At 48.6% G+C, this 18,076-nt stretch overlaps 1 protein-coding gene across 3 annotated transcripts in view; it reads left to right on the plus strand.

Annotated features, from left to right (window-relative positions):
- The first annotated feature begins 7,718 nt into the window (after window positions 1-7,718).
- Window positions 7,719-18,076, plus strand: part of TBC1D2B (TBC1 domain family member 2B) — an 87,680-nt gene continuing 77,322 nt past the window's right edge. For 2 of the 3 annotated variants that reach the window (XM_081230158.1, XM_081230159.1), the window contains exon 1: window positions 7,719-8,173. In XM_081230158.1, the coding sequence (XP_081086284.1) occupies window positions 7,817-8,173 (357 nt within the window). In that variant the 5' untranslated portion in view covers window positions 7,719-7,816. The remainder of the gene's footprint in view (window positions 8,174-18,076) is intronic. The other variant, XM_081230160.1, reaches the window with a different exon arrangement.

Genomic DNA, 18,076 nt, shown 5'->3' on the forward strand with positions numbered 1-18,076 from the left:
CATTCTTTTTGTTACAGCTGCATGGCTGCACCATAATTTTTGTAACCGGTCCCCTACTGACGATCATTTGGGTTGTTTCCAGTGTTTTTATATTTCCAACAATGCAGCAGTGGATGACCTTATACAGATTTGATTAAACATAAGAGTGAGTACATCCATGGAACACATTCCCAGAAGAGAGACTGCTCAGTCAAAAGGGTATTTGCATTTGTCATTTTGATAGATGTTACCAAATTGCGTTCTTTAGGGGTTGTAGTCATTTACGCTCAGAAAATATTGAATGAACAGATAGACGAATAAATAATATATCCAAGCTCAGACATTTGGGGCCCCCCAGCTTGCAAGAGGGGGCTGATGCTGACTCAGAGAGGTCACCTATTTTATCGTGACTCTTTCGGCCCCTTGCTGTCACTGAGCAAGCTCATCTTTTCACCTATAGATCATGGCTGTTGGGGTAGGAGGGCAGTACCCAGAGATGCTCCCTACAGACATCTTCCCACCAAACAGGCAGCTCTGTTTCATTCACAGGACAATGGCCAGGTACTGAGAACTTTATAAGGGCTGATTAAAATGCCTGAGACCTAGGGCTTCCCTGGTGGCACAGTGGTTGAGAGTCCGCCTGCCGATGCAGGGGACGCGGGTTCATGCCCCGGTCTGGGAAGATCCCACATGCTGCGGAGCGGCTGGGCCCGTGAGCCATGGCCACTGAGCCTGAGCGTCCGGAGCCTGTGCTCCACAACAGGAGAGGCCACAATGGTGAGAGGCCCACGTGCCACAAAAATAAATAAATAAAATGCCTGAGACCTGAAAAACAACAACAAAACAACTCTACCACTATTGGCTCCAAAGTCCAAATGGAGAAAACTGCAAAATCACAACAAATGCATAATAAATGTCTATACAATATATTGTTGCATCAGCTTCATTTAGTATTCATAAAAGTTTCATCATATCTGAAAATGGTTTGGAGGTCAGATTGTCTGACCTCACAAGAATCCCCAAGTGTTCAGGAAAACTACCAACAGATTGTTACCAACTGTCAATTAAATGAATTCTCAGAGCCAAATCATTCCAAAGGAAAATCATAGAAGTTATCATTTCTAAAAAGTTCAAAGTAAAGAAAAATTATATATAGTATTATACATAAGACATCTAGAATGTTATGTCATATATAATATACATATGTAATGTTAATTAATACTATAATTATATATAATATTAATTAATATTATATTGTATATAATTTTAAAGTTTCAAATGTGGATGTGTCATTAAATTTATTCATTTATTTATTTGCTACATAGTGAGATGCAGACTCCAAAAGCAAGAGTGCCTTGGACCTACCAAGGTCTTAAGAACACTGCCAGTCCCACCTACTCCACAGAATACCCCTGCTCTGGGACTGTGGGGTCCTGACAACCCCAGAGGAAAGGGAACCCACCCCTCAGATCAGAGGCGCTCCCTCGTCTGGTGTACCTCTCAGTTTTAGCAGCAAGAACAAGACGTAAATTTATTTCTCTATAGATTATCTGGCCTCACCAGTGAGGAGTTCTGAGTCCCATGCAAAAATGAAAATCTACAGAATTGCATGCTGTCTGAACTAAAGGAGGGACGGGTATGTAGGGATCAGTTTAGGGCCCATTGGGAAGATCAGGGGCCAAGGACCATATGTTGGAACTCTTGTTCTATAGTTTCTTGGAGGCCAGATGGCCGCCATGGGTCCTGGCACACCTGACAGCTTGGACAGCTGCGGCTGCCCCTCCCTTAGTCCTGTCCCCGTCTCCCCTCCCCTCACTTCACAGCTGTGAAATGGAGGCCCACAGTAGATCTGTTACGATGTTGAGTCCCTATCATGTGCCAAACACTTCAAATACATACATATGATTACCTTTCCTCTTTATAACAGGTAGACGAGGTAGCATTACTGTCTCCATTTGTCCCCATTGTAAAGATGGGAAACTGAGACTCAGGACTGGAAATGGCCTGCTTGAGACAAAGAGTAAGTCAGTGGCAGGGCTGGGACCAGAACCTGGGTGTCCCACCCCGGTTCCTAGTAAATATGCTGCATCTGCCTTCCATGCCTTTGCTCTTGACATCTCCCTAGCCTGGGGCTCCTTTCCTTGCTACTCAAATTCTATAAGTACCTAAAAAATGCTCTGAATCAAAATTAATAAATATTTTGTCAATATATTCAAACTTCAAAATACAAAACAAATCTTAAAACATTCTCCTCTTCACTCCAAAATCGGCTCTTTCTTGATTTCCTCACTGTCCCTTATCACATCCTGACTGCCTTCTGGGACCTTCCCTCCAAGGTCTTGTCTCCTTATTGCTTTGCTTGCATGAGCACCTTTTAAACTCCTTTGGAAACCCCTTTACCCAACCAGGATGATGTCTAAACTTCTATCATTAGAACAGCATCTCTTTAAGACTTCAATGAAAATGCTCCCACCTCCCAGGCTGGGCCTCACAGTGGAGGCTGCAGTCCTAGCGCTTGTGTGAGCAGAGGAAGGATCTGAGCTCAAGTTTGGCTGAGGGATGGGGATCCTGGGAAGGGGACGGCAAGAGGGCCCCTGGGAAAGGTGAGTGGGGAAGGCAGAAGGGCTTACAGTGTCCTGGGCACAGTGCCAGGCCCAGAAACAGGACAGTGACCAGAAAGGACAGGGCCTCTGCAGCTACAGCCCCATTGCCTCCCCTGGGGTCCAGTTCTCACCTGCTTCCTGGGCAATGTGGCTTTCCCTAACTCTTATGTGGGCCTCACACGCAGCCCCTGCAAGCCTTCCACCCCCAATCAGCTCCCAGGGGCACCTAAGCCTCTACCTATCTGAGCCCTGGCTACCTGGTCCTGGGGCTGGGAGCTTGCCCAGCACCCCAGATGCCTTCCCTCCAGGAAAGAGAACCACAGGTGTGTAGATTTGTCTGCCAATTTGGTAGGGAAATGAGGCCTCCTGGAAGCTGGAGACGAGAGGGTTCCCTTGGGGGGCTCCCCTGTCTGAAGCTCCCCCACCTGCCTAGACCAGGAGCTTCCTGCAGCAGGGGCCAGGCCCACTCCTTTTCGGAGTTTCAGCGTCACTCAACACCGGGTGGAGGCAAAGAGGAGGGGCTGGGGATGTTTGCTAAATGAATCAGCTACCATTCTGAGGCCTTACCACCCATCAGGGGCTGTGTCAAATGCTTGGCATTTGTTATCTCGTTTAAGCCTCGCAACAGCTCTAGGAGGTAAATGCTATTATTATGCCCCATTCTATAGATGAGGAAACTGAGGCGACGGGAGGCTGGGTGATCCACCTAATGTCACACAGCCCCTCCTTTATTTGGGAAACCGTCCCCCCCAGCTGCCAGAGGGCAGGCAGCGTGGTGCAGGGCTGTGTGGAAGCACATGGACAGCCCTCTCCCTGGTGGTGGTGGGGTCTCCCTGTGGGAGCTGTTCACCCTGGTCAGTGCAGCCTCTGCTCTGAAGATGGTCTGGCTCTCCCTGTTCCCTCTGCCACCCTCCAGTGCTCCGCCCATTCACAGCTCCAGTACACCAGCCTTGCCCCATGAACTCTAGTTCCCTCCCCATCCAGGCCAACTTCCTCCAGATGTGCTCTGGGTTAAGCAAGGCCCCACCAAGGTTGCACTGTGTCCCCCCCATCCCCCCAAAACGGAGCCAGCTCTGCCAGTACTCTCTGCCTCAGGCACAGAAGGCCTCCATTGGTGCCATCTGTGTGTGGCAGGATGGTTAAGGCAGCTTCTCCAGCAGGGCCGGGGATGATGCAAAGTGGTAATGCTTGCACTGACCAGAGTGGGCTGCCAGGCCTGCAGGATGACTTAGCACTCTGAAGGGAAGGGTTAGGTCGGTTGTAATGGCTGGAAGAATCAAGAGACCTTTGAGCATGGAGGCTCAAAAAAACAGAGCCTCTGCTGGCCTGGGGAGCTATAGGGAGAATGACCACAGACCCTCACAGCTGTGCCTCATGCCACTGATCCATTTCAGAGCAGGTGGGGCAGGGCTCTTGGAGATCACCTTGCCATGCATTCCCTTGTGGAATAGGTGGGAAACTGCAGCCCAGAGAGGGCACAGACACATGGAAGGACACACAGCATACCAGGTGGTAAGGTCTACGTTCCTCTCTGGGCTCCCCATGGGACTGTGGGCTCCTCCTGTGGCAGGTTGGTGTCTTAGCTAGTTCTGTCCCATGGGGTCTGAGAGATGCAAAGGCAATGTGGCTGGGTGCTTCCTCAGAGGCCTCTTACCCTGTCCGTCTCTGGGGAAACTGGAATAGGATGAGTCACTGGCTCTGTGTTCCCTGGGGTTCGCCCAGAGGCTGGCCATGTGGGACCAAGTTCACTGCTCAAATTTCCTCTTTTTAGTAAACAGCAGCCACTTCCTCCTGGGTTGGCCATTTCCTTCTGGTCGCTGGTTCCTGAGAGGCTCAAGGGGGCAGGGGCTCACATGGGCAGGCAAGGCAGACCCTCTGGCACCAAGCTCACCCATACTGGACACGGGGGAAGCATGCAGGCTGTGTAAAGCTGGTGTCTGACCACAGGACATTGACCTTTAATCTAAGAGACTTTAGAAACTGCAAAATGTCAATAAGCCATCAAAGAAGGGTGCCAAGGAATTAGGAACCACCAGGGGCAGGCCCAGAAGGTCCATGTAGGAGGGCCTGAATGGGGGTGATCTGGTTAGAAAAGGGTGGAAACTGAAGCTGCATTTGTTTAGCATTTTACACAAAATATAAAAATTTATCAAAAATAAAGTTGGAGAGAGGTGTTAAGAGAGATGAGATGAAGGTTCACTGTCCAGCCCCCTTCAGCTTGTAGCTTTAGGAATGGGGGGTGACACAATGCAGGATTTGCTCATGAAACAACCAGCATCCCAGAGTGGCTAGGAGAGAACTGGCAGGGCAGGGGGGCCTGGGAGAAGTCTGGAGGATCCAGAGGGTGCTGGGGTCTGTCCTGGAGCCTTGGGCCTCTTCTGCTTGGCTCTGCAGAGATGTGGGGCCCTCCAGAGGCCTCTGCTGAGATGTTGCCACCGGCTTTGAGGCCTCCACACTTTGCCTTTCTCATTGGGGTCTCTGGGCTTTTGGCTGAGCAGCCTCCTCAGAATGCCACATTCTGGGCCTGGCCAGAGCCTGGCAAAGGGCCAGGAGAGTTTAGATATAGAGTTTTTATCAACAGATAGTGTAGGTCCAGGACCCGGGTCTGCCAGCTTTCAAGGGGCCTAGGAAATGTTTGTAGCCTAAGAAAAGGATATTGGCTGCAAAACCCAAGAAAAAGAGGAAAATCAAAATTAATAAATATTTCATTAAATGTCTACAAAGTGTAACATTATGTCAACTTCATAGTTATCATAAAAATGTCACTCCCTTTGAAAACAATTTATAGGTTGGGTCTTTTCTTACTCAGCCAGGATTCCCAATAGACATGATGACTGCCAAGATATGGTAGCCAAATGTAAATTAAAATGAATTCCTCGTAGTCAGATACTATCCAGAGCATAATTCTAGAAATTCCTTCAAATATTTTTAGAGCAAAAATTATGTTTATTAGGGGATGTGGAGCATTTTAATATGTTTGATATGATATGGGGTGTGGCCTCCATAAGGAAGAGGGCAGGGCCTGCAAGCATGTTAAAATGACAGGGAGAGAGTGGAAGTTCAAGTGCAGGAGGGTCAGGCTTGAGGCCAGCTTGCCCACTGAGAAGCACACACACCAGCTCTGGGAGGGACGGCAAAGGTCTCTTGTCTAGTACCATCTGCCCAGACCCGGCCAGCCAGGCCAAACTCTTGCCCAGGGTGGGGGGCTCACTCTTGCCACCCGTGAAGGATGCCTTCCTCCTGCCTAGCAGGTATCTGCCTCTACCAGATACTCTACAGGGCTTAGTTCTGTCCTCTCAGTCGACAGTCTCCAGTCACCCCTACTTTTGCACAACTCACTGACAGAGCTGAGGGCGGAGGTGGGCTGTACCCGACTCCCACCCTGCGGCCTCCCGTATACCTCCTGTGTGTAGCTGTGTACGGCAGTCTCAGTTCTCCCGGCTCTTCCCCTTTCCATAGGATTTCCCGGTCACATCCCACCCTGGCTGCCTTCCCCACAAGCCAACTAATCACAGCCCCTCTTGCCCATGGCAAGGCCCAAATTAAACATGGTTCCCTCACTCCTGAGGGTGGCCCATCCCATCCCTGCAGTGCATTCTCTGGCCTCCCATGTGTTGGGGCTGCTAGAGCCCCCTCTCCGAACCTGCTGATTTCAAAGGACATCAATGCTAACTGTGTAATAATAATAATTGATATACTGAGTGCTTACTATGTAAGCACTTTTACATGATCTCGTAATCCTTACAAGAACAATGGTATGAAGTAGCTACTTATACTGTCCCCATTTTATAGATGAAGAGACTGAGGCTCAGAGAGGTAAAATAACTTGCCCAGAGTCACACCTCTGGTTAGTGGCAGAGCTAAGAGACAAATTCCATCAGTCTGCACTCAAAGAGAACCAAAGGACACTAAGGTAGAGGTGTCCTTGCTGTGGCCAGCCAGCCAGATTCTTGACGGACCCTGGGGAAAGGGGTGGTCATGTGGCAGCTAACATAGAGCCCGTAGCTGGTTGGCTGGTGGGGTAAGCTCACTCTTGCTACCTTACTCCAAGTAAGCAGTCTAATTTGGTATCCCTGTCCATTTCAGAAAGCTCGATTTTTCACCTGCGTCTCTTAGTGCGTCTGTGTAAAAACATGCAAAACGAAGATGAGATATTGTTTTGATTTGGCCCTTTCACAAACATAGCTATGACCTTCCTTTTTTCTTCAAGTAAAGTGAACTTTTGTATTTGCTTCTCCCCCACATCTTTCCATGGCTCATTCCCTCACATCATCCAGGTCTCTGCTCCATGTCACCTCCTCAGAGGGGCCTCCCTGACCCTCTGGAACGTAGCCTGCCACTCCTGCCCTACATCCCCCCATCCTCTTACTTTGCTTTTTTGTGAAACAATGGCACTTGCCTCTTGAAGTTATTGTGAGAATTCAAATAAGTTAATATATAAAGCACTGGTAAGTAATACATGCTATTTAAGTGGTAGTCCTTTTTAAAATTTCATCACAGCGTGTATACAACACAGTATATATTTATCTGTCTTCTTTATGTAGTTTGTATTATCTCTCTCCCTTACTAGACTATTATCTCCATGAGGGCAGAAAAACGATTGGCTTGTTCACTGCTGTGTCCTCCATTGTCTGGAACTGTACCTGGCACACAGAAGGCGTTCAGTAAATATTTGTTGAAATCGGTGAACGAACTGAGGTCTGGAGAGGTGGGAAGTGCTTTGGCTTTCATTCACGCATTCTATAAACATTTACTGAGCACCCACTCAGCGCCAAGCAATAGGCTCTCTCATTTTTGTAATACTAGCCTGTGAACCTGGCAGGGCAAAGATTTAAAAATAAAGTTTTGTAGTGAGGTATAATTTACATAGAGTGAAATGTACAGTTTTAAGGGGACCCCTGATGAATTTTGAGAAATGCGTGTTCAAAGTAACCCACACTCCCATAAAGAAATAGAACAATGTTTCAGCCCGGCAGCACGAGGTTTTGAGCCCCAGGTTACACAAAGGAACAGAGGGCAGGGGTGATTCTTCCGGACCAGCCTCTGGGGCCCCTGCGGGACCGCCCCGGGTGCGGGCCGGCGCTCCCGGGGGCGGGCGGGGGCGGGACTACAAGTCCCAGGCTGCTTTGCGCGCCCGCCAGCCGTGCGGAGCGGCGGGGTTGAAGGGAGGGGGCTCAGCGGCGGCGCCGAGGCGCTGGGGGCCGCGGCGCTGGCGGTTGGAGCGCGGGCTGGCGATGTTGGGGCCCGGGGCCCGGGCGGAGGAGGGTAGCACTGGCGAGGGCGCGGCCCCGGGGGCCGCGGCGGAGCCTGGGGCAGGGCCGGGGCGGGAGCCAGCGCGGCTGTGCGGCTACCTGCAGAAGCTGTCGGGCAAGGGCCCGCTGCGCGGCTACCGCAGCCGCTGGTTCGTGTTCGACGCGCGCCGCTGCTACCTCTACTATTTCAAGAACCCGCAGGACGCGCAGCCCCTCGGCCACCTGGACATCGCGGACGCCTGCTTCAGCTACACGGGCCCCGACGAGGCGGCCGAGCCCGGCGCGGAGCCGCCCGCTCACTTCCAGGTGCACAGCGCGGGATCCGTCACGGTGCTCAAGGTGGGACAGCGCGCCCCGCAGCCCCGCACCTGCCTCCCGGGAACCCGCCCACACGCCCTTCCCCTGCTCCCCCTGCCTAGCCTCTGGGGCTGCCCCCGATGCCCAGCTCAGCCTAGCTTCTCTGACCATCGAACTTTTTGCATACCCTCCTTTCTCTAAAGCCCTTCTGCCTTTCTTTCCCCACTTCTTCCTCAGACTCTGTCCCCGTCCCCATCTCAAGCCCTTTACCTGGGTTTAGGCCAGAGTGGCTGGGGGCTACTCAGTCCCTTGACCCGTTATCTCCCTCTGTGCCTTGCCTTGGGCCCTTCTCTGTCCATCTCCCTTCCCCTCCCCACCCCTCTCCTGTGGATGTCCTGTGTAACCCTCCCAGGCATTCATTACTGTAGACTTCCTCCCCTTGGGTAAGTTATTACCCTCTTCAGCTGCCTCTTCTGTAAAATGAGGATAGCAGTAGTATCTACTTCGTGGGGGTGTTGGAATTACATGAAATATACTCTAACCTCTCCTAAGTGTTACTGCATTCAGGGCTATAGACCGAGAGAGTCACAGTTGGCAGGGCCCTTAAAGATAATCCACTGCAGTCTCCTCCAGAGTGGACAGAGACACTCCAGCTAAGGTCACACAGACAGTAAGTAGCAGAGACTGTTTGCTTGCTCCGTATTTTGGCTGGGAGAGGAGGGGAACATTTGCTTCAACCAGTTCTGCCTTGCCCATTTGAGGCTTCCGTAATCTTTTTTCTACACAGTGTGTAGAAGCATGGGACTAGAGTCAGAAGTCCTGATTCTGGTGCTGAGAAACCTTCCCTGTCCTTGGGGGGTCCCATCATCTCCTAGGGGCCCTCCTGCTTCCAGCACCTGGGCGTCTGGGCCCTGGCCTGGAGTTGGGTCTCTCTCCCAGCCTCCTTCCCTGCCTGGTTCCTGTGAGCCTCCACCCTCACTCCTCTCTCTTTTGCTTCTCTTCCGTATTACAAGCTGGGCTTTCTCCAGAGCAGCAGGGCTGGGCTGGGATGTATGAAAACTCTCTGCAAAGCTGGCCAAGTGGAGAGCAGAGTGGGCTGAGCCTGACGCCCTTGGCCTTGTGAGTACAGGGCTGTTCCCAGGATCTCCGAAACCAGCAACAGTTGGAGCTGCTCCCCAGGTCGTTTTTAGAGCTTTGTCAGCTCAGTTCTTGCTGCTTCAGGCAGAGTCTGATTACTGTGTTCTTTTAGGCTCTTCCATCCCTTCTTTAAGTGGGTGCAGACAGCCTTTTTCTGCAAAGGAAGCCAAGCAGAGTTGCAGTTCAACTCGGGCTTACTTAGAAAGCATTTGTATAAACCTGGGAGTGATCTGAGCGAGTACACAGGGACTTTTGCCAAAGAAAGGCTTGTCCTCACTGTATATATGGACTGTCCCTGTGTACAGCTGAATTTCTGGTGGAATTGTTTGTTAAAACAGAAAATAGAGCATCCTGTTTCAGATTTTCACAAATGACTTTGGAGCCCTCCATCAGGTTTTTCATTAAAATCTTTTGAATGATGGAGGTATCTACCTAAGTGGGGCTGCAAGATGCAGTGTCAGGAGTGTGACTCTAGACTTGGATTGACTTGAACTTGTGGCCTGAATCTGCCACTCACAGGTGTTGAGCAAACTATACCACCTCTCTGTCCCAGTTTCCTCTTCACTCTAGTGGGAATCTTACCTTCCTCATTGGTTAGTTTTGAGAATTCTGGAAAATAGCTGGCACAGAGTAGGCACTACATGGCAGCCATATGAAACAATAAGTAGTGTCTTTGGCCAATTATGTAGTACATTCATATAATGGAATATTATGCAGCCGTGAACATAAAGGAATGGGAGCTATAGGTGTCAACATGGATGACTCATAAACATAAAATTGAGAAAGAAAAACAAAGTTACAGATTGATTGCATACAGAGGTACCATTTATGTAAAGACTAAGAAGATCATGCAAAGACATATGCTGCATGGGGATTGGGACAGCTGTGTGGGCGTGATGAGCCCTGGATTCAGGATGGTGGTTCCCACTTGGGAAGAGAGGGGAACGTGAGTGGGAATGGGTGTTCAGGGGGGTTCTAGTGTCTTTGCAGTGTTTTATTTCTAGTACTGGGTGGTGTTTGTTATATTATTCTATCTATCTTTTTGTATGTTCAGAATATTTCTTTAAAAAAAAGGAAATTGATTTTCATGTAGGTTACTGACTGTGGAATATTTTGGTATGTAAAGTTGAATTAGTCACAGAATAAGACAGCATGCCCGAGACAAAGTGTTTGCTTTATAAAAACAATGGAAATGGAAACACAGGCAAGCCTTTTCAAAGGAAGGGAGCAGTCAAAATGTAAGGTTTCAGAGTAGGGGTGTGTTTTAAGAAGGATTTTTTAAATTTTAATTTAAATTTTTTAATTTCTAAAAAATTAATTTTATTTATTTTATTTTTGGCTGCGTTGTGTCTTCACTGTTGCATGGGGGCTTTCTCTAGTTGCGGCGAGCGGGGGATACTCTTTGTTGCGGTGCGTGGGCTTCTCATTGTGGTGGCTTCTCTTGTCGCGGAGCATGGGCTCTAGGTGCGCGGGCTTCAGTAGTTGTGGTGTGTGGGCTCAGTAGTAGTGGCTTGCGGCCTCTAGAGCGCAGGCTCAGTAGTTGTGGCACACAGGCTTAGTTGCTCCGTGGCATGTGGAATCTTCCCAGACCAGGGCTCGAACCCGTGTCCCCTGCATTGGCAGGCAGATTCTTAACCACTGCTCCACCAGGGAAGCCCGAAGAAGGATGAATTTTATTGTACAGTAATTCCTTCTGAATTGTGGGAGTAAAAATTTTATGGTGGTAAAAGTGGAAATTAGCAATTTATCTTCCTTTTCACCTTTCAGATCTAAGAACTGACTCCCGTAAGCTTTAATGCTTCCCTTTAGGGCTGCTCAGCGGTAGGGCAGACCCTGATTTCTAAGGGGGATTGTAGGTTAGTGAGGATTAAACCCTGCTCAAGCTTCAGCTAGTTGTATATAATTTTATAGATACCATTTCTTTTGACGGGTTAAAAAGAAAAAAAAATCAGCAGTTTGCTTATTGTATTATCATATGGTTCTTATTTTAAAGTGACTTTCTGCCTTCTCTGGAGGAGCTGTGGTTTTGTTGAAGTTTTCCAAAATGTTTTACCGCTTGAGTCTTAATGAAAGCTGATACTGGAATTTCTTGGTAGACTTTTCTATTCATAAACTCAGGGATGTGGGCCTTATTTTACAGATGAGGGAATGGAGACCTGAGAGGGAATGTGATTTGTCTGAGATCTTGAAGATAGACTCAGATGTTCTTGGCTAGTAGAGACTCTGAGAACAGTGAGTGTCCAAAATGCCAAGTATCTAATTCTATTATCAGTTTTGACAAGTCTCCCTTTTTTTTTGTTTGCTTTGGATTTCAGTGGTTTGGGATTAGATAAGCTGTAGTGGTTTTTCCCTTACTGCATTTGATTTCTGTCCTTTTCATGCAGAATGAAAGCACCAGGAACATTTTACCTACCGATTCTTTACCAGGATGTATGGTACCTGTTACTAGACATTTGGAAACTGCTACAACAGACAGAAACTGATGCTTCCTCTGTGTGTGTGTGTGTGTAGAGGTGCTGGAGGCTTCTCACTGAGCTTTCCTGGATTCTGAGGCACAGGAGACCGTTCTGGAGTGAGCTGGCACTTAGGGAAGAGAGAGCATGTGACTGACTGGGGGTAAAGCTTGAATGACCCTGCTCTGCCAGATCTCCACAGTCCCTGGAGCAAGGAGCATCATCAGACTGTCAGCAGATGCACTCCGCTCCCTCTCCTCCCTTTTCTTGAAGGCATATGGTGCACAAATGGACATGTGTGTTGGTTTCTGAGTCGCACGTAATGGAACAATCATGCATCCCTCTTCTTAACGCACTTTTGTGGGAAGGATGCACATTCTCTGGTGTTGAAACTGCTCTCAGCTTAATGACAAACATTTGCTAGCTTGGGTAATCATAGTGTGTGCAGTACAAAATAGATGTGGTGAACCAGCCTTCTTGGCTAAATGGTTCTGCTAAGCTATTCTTCCCTGGGGTGTCCGCTCAGGGGTCTTGAAATGTTATTTAAATCTTTTATCGAGACCTGACTTCCCATGGATTTTTCATGGCTTCCCAATGAGTAAGTTCCTTAAAGGCAGGTATAGTCTCACAGGTGTGATGTCGCAGTGGCTTTCTGTCTCCCACTGTCTGTCACACAGGCCTCATGGTAGTGTGGCCTCCACACTGTTTCCTGCTCAGGAGGCCCCAAGCACTGCTGTTTGCATCCTTGCCCTCCCAGAACAGCACCTGCACAAAGTAGGTGCCCAGGCAGACGTTTGTTGAACGAATGAGTAGAAGGTCGTCACCCAGTAAGCGCTGATTTTGGTGTGAGCTCCAACCCTTTAGAAGTGATCAGCCAGAATTCACAAATGTATTAAATGACATTCTCACCACATGTCATGGAGGTGCCTGCCATTCAAGGAATGCCCAGTAAATATGACAGGCATCAGGGGTTCAAAAGACGGATTACCCTCGGTCCTTAATTTTCAGGTCTCTTGTATTTCATGCCCACAGTCTTGACTCTGAGGACACTGTTGTAGCAGTGGGTGAATGTTTTACGTAAAAGGCCATGTAGTAAATATTTTAGGTCTTGCATCAGTGCCATCTCTGTGACTACTCTGCTCTGCTGTTATAGCACAGAAACAACTGTAGAATGAGTGTAGCTGTGTTCCCATAATTTTTGTTTATGGATTCTGGAATTTGAATTTCATGTAATTTTCACACGTCACAAAATACTGTTCTTTTGGGTTTTTTTTTTTTCCATCATCTGAAAATATAGAGACCATTCTTGGCTTGTAGCTGTGTAAAAATAGGCAGTAGGCTGGATCTGGCCCTCAGCCTGTAGTTCACTGGCTCTGGTGTTTTAGAAAGGCCTGGACACTTCTCATTCATTCTGTCACTTACCCATTCTGTGTGCTTAGGCACTGGGTGTATAGACTGAACAAGGTGAACACAGTTCCTGTCCTTGGGGAGCTTTCTGTGTAGCCCAGAGACAGACGTTAATAAAAACAAAAGTAACACCAACCAGTGCTGTGAAGTTTAAAAGGAAAGAGATGGGATGCATGTATAATAGGGGGTCCTAATTTAGTTTGGAAGGAGGAGGGCTAGGGAAGACTTCCTGAGGAAGTGACATTTGAGCTGAGGCTGAAGGGCACATTGGTGTTGACTGGAGAAATGGAGAGGGGAGTAGAATGTTCTAGGGAGAGGAAATGGCAGGAGCAGAGCCCCTTAGGTGTGTAGGGGACTCAAGGAATGCCCGATGGCAGCTGGGGTGGAGGGGAGGGCCTTGGGGCCCGAGTTGTAGGAATCAGCAAAGAATTTTCAGCAGGGCTTAACAAATAATTGGCGTTTTATGTTTCCTCCCCAACTGATGATTGGGTTATATCCAGTATTTTCATCTAATTATGTTGGAGGATTGTCTTGTGTTTTAAGAGTTGAAATATTAATATGTTACCCACTGGAAAACAGGTTTTAAAGTTGATAAATGCAGAGTTGAAGATCTCGTGGTCCATTGCCTCTTAAGCACCATTGTTTCTGAGCAGGGGTTGCTGGCTCGGGGGCTGTGTGGCTACAGCCTGCCCCACCCCTCTCGGTGGACTGCCTTTCCCAAAGCATTCCTCATGGCCACCTTCCCTGACTTCTCTCATGTCCCACTTGCTTTGCTCATATGCGTGTTACCAGTTTCCTTCCCCTTTGGAGGAAACCGTTGCTTGAGAAATGGAGGGAGGGGTCACATGCATTCAGGGTTGAGATGTGAACACAGCTCTCGCATCTCACTGAGGCTTCTGAGGGGTGGACGGCTCTCCTTGTTCAGGTGCCTGCATCCATCATCAGCCTTCCCATCCCTGGGCAGAACAAAATATAGATAATAACCCTCCTTCCAAAGAAAGAAAAGAACCCCGTTATTGTAGAAATGACTCTCCGGTTGGTGGAGTGGAAGGGGTTTTGATTAGGAATTTTCAGTTCTTTAAGAGATTTATGTAGTAGGGTCTTAATGACATTTGAGTGGGTGTTTAGCTACATCCTGGCAGGCCCAGTCCTAAGTGGATTTTGTTCACTTTCACAGAGTGAATGCAATGTGGAATGTGAATTAGGAAGTAGTGATGCTTCTAACCAGCGTCCTGCTAAATACTCTTCTTGGTGAAGTGAATGTGCCGGGTGCGTGGATGTGTGAGGCCTTCAGGGGTGGGAGGCCGAGGTGGTCCCCGGAGAGGCTGCAGGTGTCATGATCACGCAATGAACAGTAGCTCACCAAGCTGCACAGGAAACCCCGAATGGACAGATTCAGGGTGGTGGTGCTCCCTGAAATGGGTCTAGTCCTGTCCTGGTTTTTGAGCATCTGATGCCGTGTCCTACTAGAGCCCAACTCCCTGAGGGCAGAGTTTTGTCCCTGGTTCACCGCTTCAGCCTTAATGCTGAGCAGAGTGTCAGGCACGGATTATATGCTCTGTATATACTATGTAGCCGAATGAATACTTCATACCCTCATGTCATCTTGGGGTGGGTGTGTGGTATGCTCTTGTTGCACGGTCAGAAGGAGATCTGCAGTGTCCATTTCTTCCTTTAGCAAATAGTTTTGAGCATCCACCATGTTGTAAGCATTATGCTTTTTCTGCATATACAGCAGTGAAATTTTTCCATTCATTTCAGAAACTACAGTGTCAAGACTTTAAAAATAGATTAGCACCTGATAGCTTTGAAAAAAACTTTGGAGAGAAACCATTTTTGTCTGTAGTATTCAGAGTTGGGAGTAAATATCAAATGTCTGCAAGTTTTTTGATCCTGAGGGAGGTTTGGCATCTTTCCATAGTAAATAAAGAGGGGGGCAGGGAATCCTGAATGTAAAGTACTGATTTGGATATCACCCAGAGCCAGAAATCTGTGGTTTGTACGATAATTTCTATGGGCATTGTGGAATTGGGGAGATCTGTGTGATTGATCACCAAGAAGAGCTCCCTGGAGAAGTGGGCTGGGGAGTTGGTTAGGTTTTGGTATAATTGTATAGCTGTTCAAAGGTTTAGTTCCTTTTGGATCAACAAGAAGTGTTCCCAGTCTGATGGGAATCAGCATCTTTTCATGAGTTTGCATGCTTGGCCAGTGCTTAACTTCTTCTGACTGATTGTGTGGGAAAACTGGAATCTGGGGGAGAAGGGGGCACTCAGGAGCTAAGATCCTTTGGCCTCCTCTCTGGCCCTTTCCGGGGCCAGCCGTCCTGTAAAGAGCAGACTTCCTCTGAGCAGTCTGCCCTCAGGTGAGAACTTGTCTGGGCGTCGGATGGCAGGCCTGGCGGTGGACTGGAGGCGGACAGGCCAGTGTTATCAGAGATGTTGATCTTGGATTATAGGAATTATTTCTAGGCAGCGAGCCCAGTTTTCATTTCCCTTTCCAGCTCTGTGATGTCCAGGGGAGACTGTGCTTGCAGAGAAGGAGCCTGTGTTTGGAAATCTGATGCAGCCAGCCAGCCATTCACCTAACAGTCTTGGTGGGGCAGGGCCGTGATGGACATCTAGCGGGAGTCAGGTGTTGCCTCTGGCCTCTCGGAGCTGTCCTGTTCTGGGGTTTCATTAGGGCATTGTCATCAAGTGGCTCTGTGAGGTGGAGGAAGTCATTTGGTGTTTTTGTTCCAAGGGTCATTATCCCTGAGTCAGAACTGACGAGACCCTCAGATGAGCCCGCCCTGCCCCTCGTGTGATAGAGTGAGAAACAGAGTCCCACAGCTAGTTAGCAGCAGCTCTGGCACTAAAACCTCCCCCAGACGCCTGAGTGATGTTTAGCCATTTTAAACCCAGCAGTTTGATGCTATTTGCCGTCTTACTCCCTTAGTAGGAAATTAGGCTTATTCTGTTTTTAGTTGTTGTACACAGATTCTGAAATTGGACATTTACCTCTTTGGTGCTGCAGCATAGATGTAAGATGTTCAAGTCACATGAAGATTGGAAATTAACAGTATAGATGATAAGCTTCCAGTGGGGGTTGATTGATTATAGACATTAGTGATGTTTCCCTGGCAGGGACTAGACCTGCACATCCCTGTTCAGGAGCCTTCTCTTTGGAGGTGTGCAGAGGAAAACTGACCCTTGGTGTGATTTCTCTTGCTGCTCTGTAAGCCATGCCCTCTAGCTTCAGAAGTGAACCAGTTTTGGGGCTTCCCTGGTGGCGCAGTGGTTAAGAATCCGCCTGCCAATGCAGGGGACACGGGTTTGAGCCCTGGTCCTGGAAGATCCCGTGTGCCGCGGAGCAGCTAAGCCCATGCGCCACAACTACTGAGCCTGTGCTCTAGAGCCTGCGAGCCACAACTGCTGAAGCCCGTGTGCCTAGAGCCTGTGCTGTGCAACAAGAGAAGCCACCGCAATGAGAAGCCCGTGTACCACAACGAAGAATAGCCCCCGCTTGCCACAACTAGAGAAAAGCCCGCACGCAGCAACGAAGACCCAACGCAGCCAAAAATAAATAAATAAAATAAATAAATTAAAAAAAAAAAGAAGTGAACCAGTTTTTTAAGCTTCACAGTTTACACAGCTCTCTCACATATACTATCCCAGAGGTAACATAATGATAAGGCTATCTTTCATTTCTGTCCTTTAAAGGGAAGCATCTCCTTGAGAATTGTGGTTCTCAGATTGGTGTGGGGAAGGAGCCTCCTGGGATCCTGTTAACATGCAGGTTGTGGGGTTCCCCCCTAGAGATTCTGGTTCGGTTGGTAGGCCAGGTTGGACCTCAGGAATCTGCATCTTTATCCATTGTGCCGACCCTTCTGCTGCAGACCTTTGTGGTCCTCTCTTTGAGAAACATCACTCTCCGCCAGATCATGAATTACTGCTCTCTTTGACTGTGAAGTAAAGACTGGCCCTATTTGAGGATGGTTTTGTAAGCAGACTAGAAATAACTAAACTGCGTGGGTGGAGACCAGTGAAGTGTGAGCCATTTATCCTTAGGTTGACACTCTGTGGTTTATATCTGCTACCTTCTTTGCATTCTGAGTTTCTGTGCTCCAGAGCAATGGTTTGGGCCTGTGACTCCCTCCTCCCAATGGCCCTGAAGTTTCTGTCTCCTGAGCTGATCACTCAGTCACTGGCACAGCACCACATGCCAGTGTTCCTCCAGGGCCATTCAGAGGGAAGCTCCTGGAGGGCGACAGTGTTCGCTTGCCATCCTTAGGGTGATTCTGGGAGAGTGAGTTTTGATGATTACCACCACCAAAGAGCTGATAAGGACTTTCAGAGCCCCCAGCTTTTCACCCAGAGGGGTGAATAACCGATTGATATAGGAGAACCATCTGGTACTTTCTGGAGGTACCAGCTCTATCTTAAAAGACTGTTAGAAATCAACATGCTTCCCAAACACTCTTGTAAATTCACTGAAAGCTTAGGCAGATTTCTGGTCCAGGCTCCCATGTTCCTCCTCATCTCTGATGGGCGGTGCCTGGGAATCTGCCCCTCCCAAACCCCAGTTCATAAAACTTCCTATTAAGTCAGTCATTCCTGTGTCCTACTTTTAAGTTAAAAACCATCAAGCCAAAACACTGTAGTGTTGCATGGTGTGTGGAAACCATCACAGACAGAGGTGACGTGGGGCTCTCCACCAGTCTGCTGGCTGTTGCTGCAGGAGTTTTTATTTATCCTGAGCTCATAAAACCCCGGCGCTCTCTTATTGTGCAATGGCAGAGCTGATAGGCAGCCATAGGAATGTAGCCCTGTGGTCACTCGGAGGCCGCGTGCTCCCCTTCCCTCTGAAACAGAAAGCGTTTTGACAGGCTTCCACACTTCCTGCAGGGAAGAGCAGGCCCAGAGACTGGCCTTGTCCTTGCCCTTGCCTTGGTGAAATCTGTCATCTAGGC

Source organism: Mesoplodon bidens (assembly GCF_964165515.1).
Source record: "Mesoplodon bidens genome assembly, chromosome: 3".
In the NCBI taxonomy this organism is placed as follows: Eukaryota; Metazoa; Chordata; class Mammalia; order Artiodactyla; family Ziphiidae; genus Mesoplodon; species Mesoplodon bidens.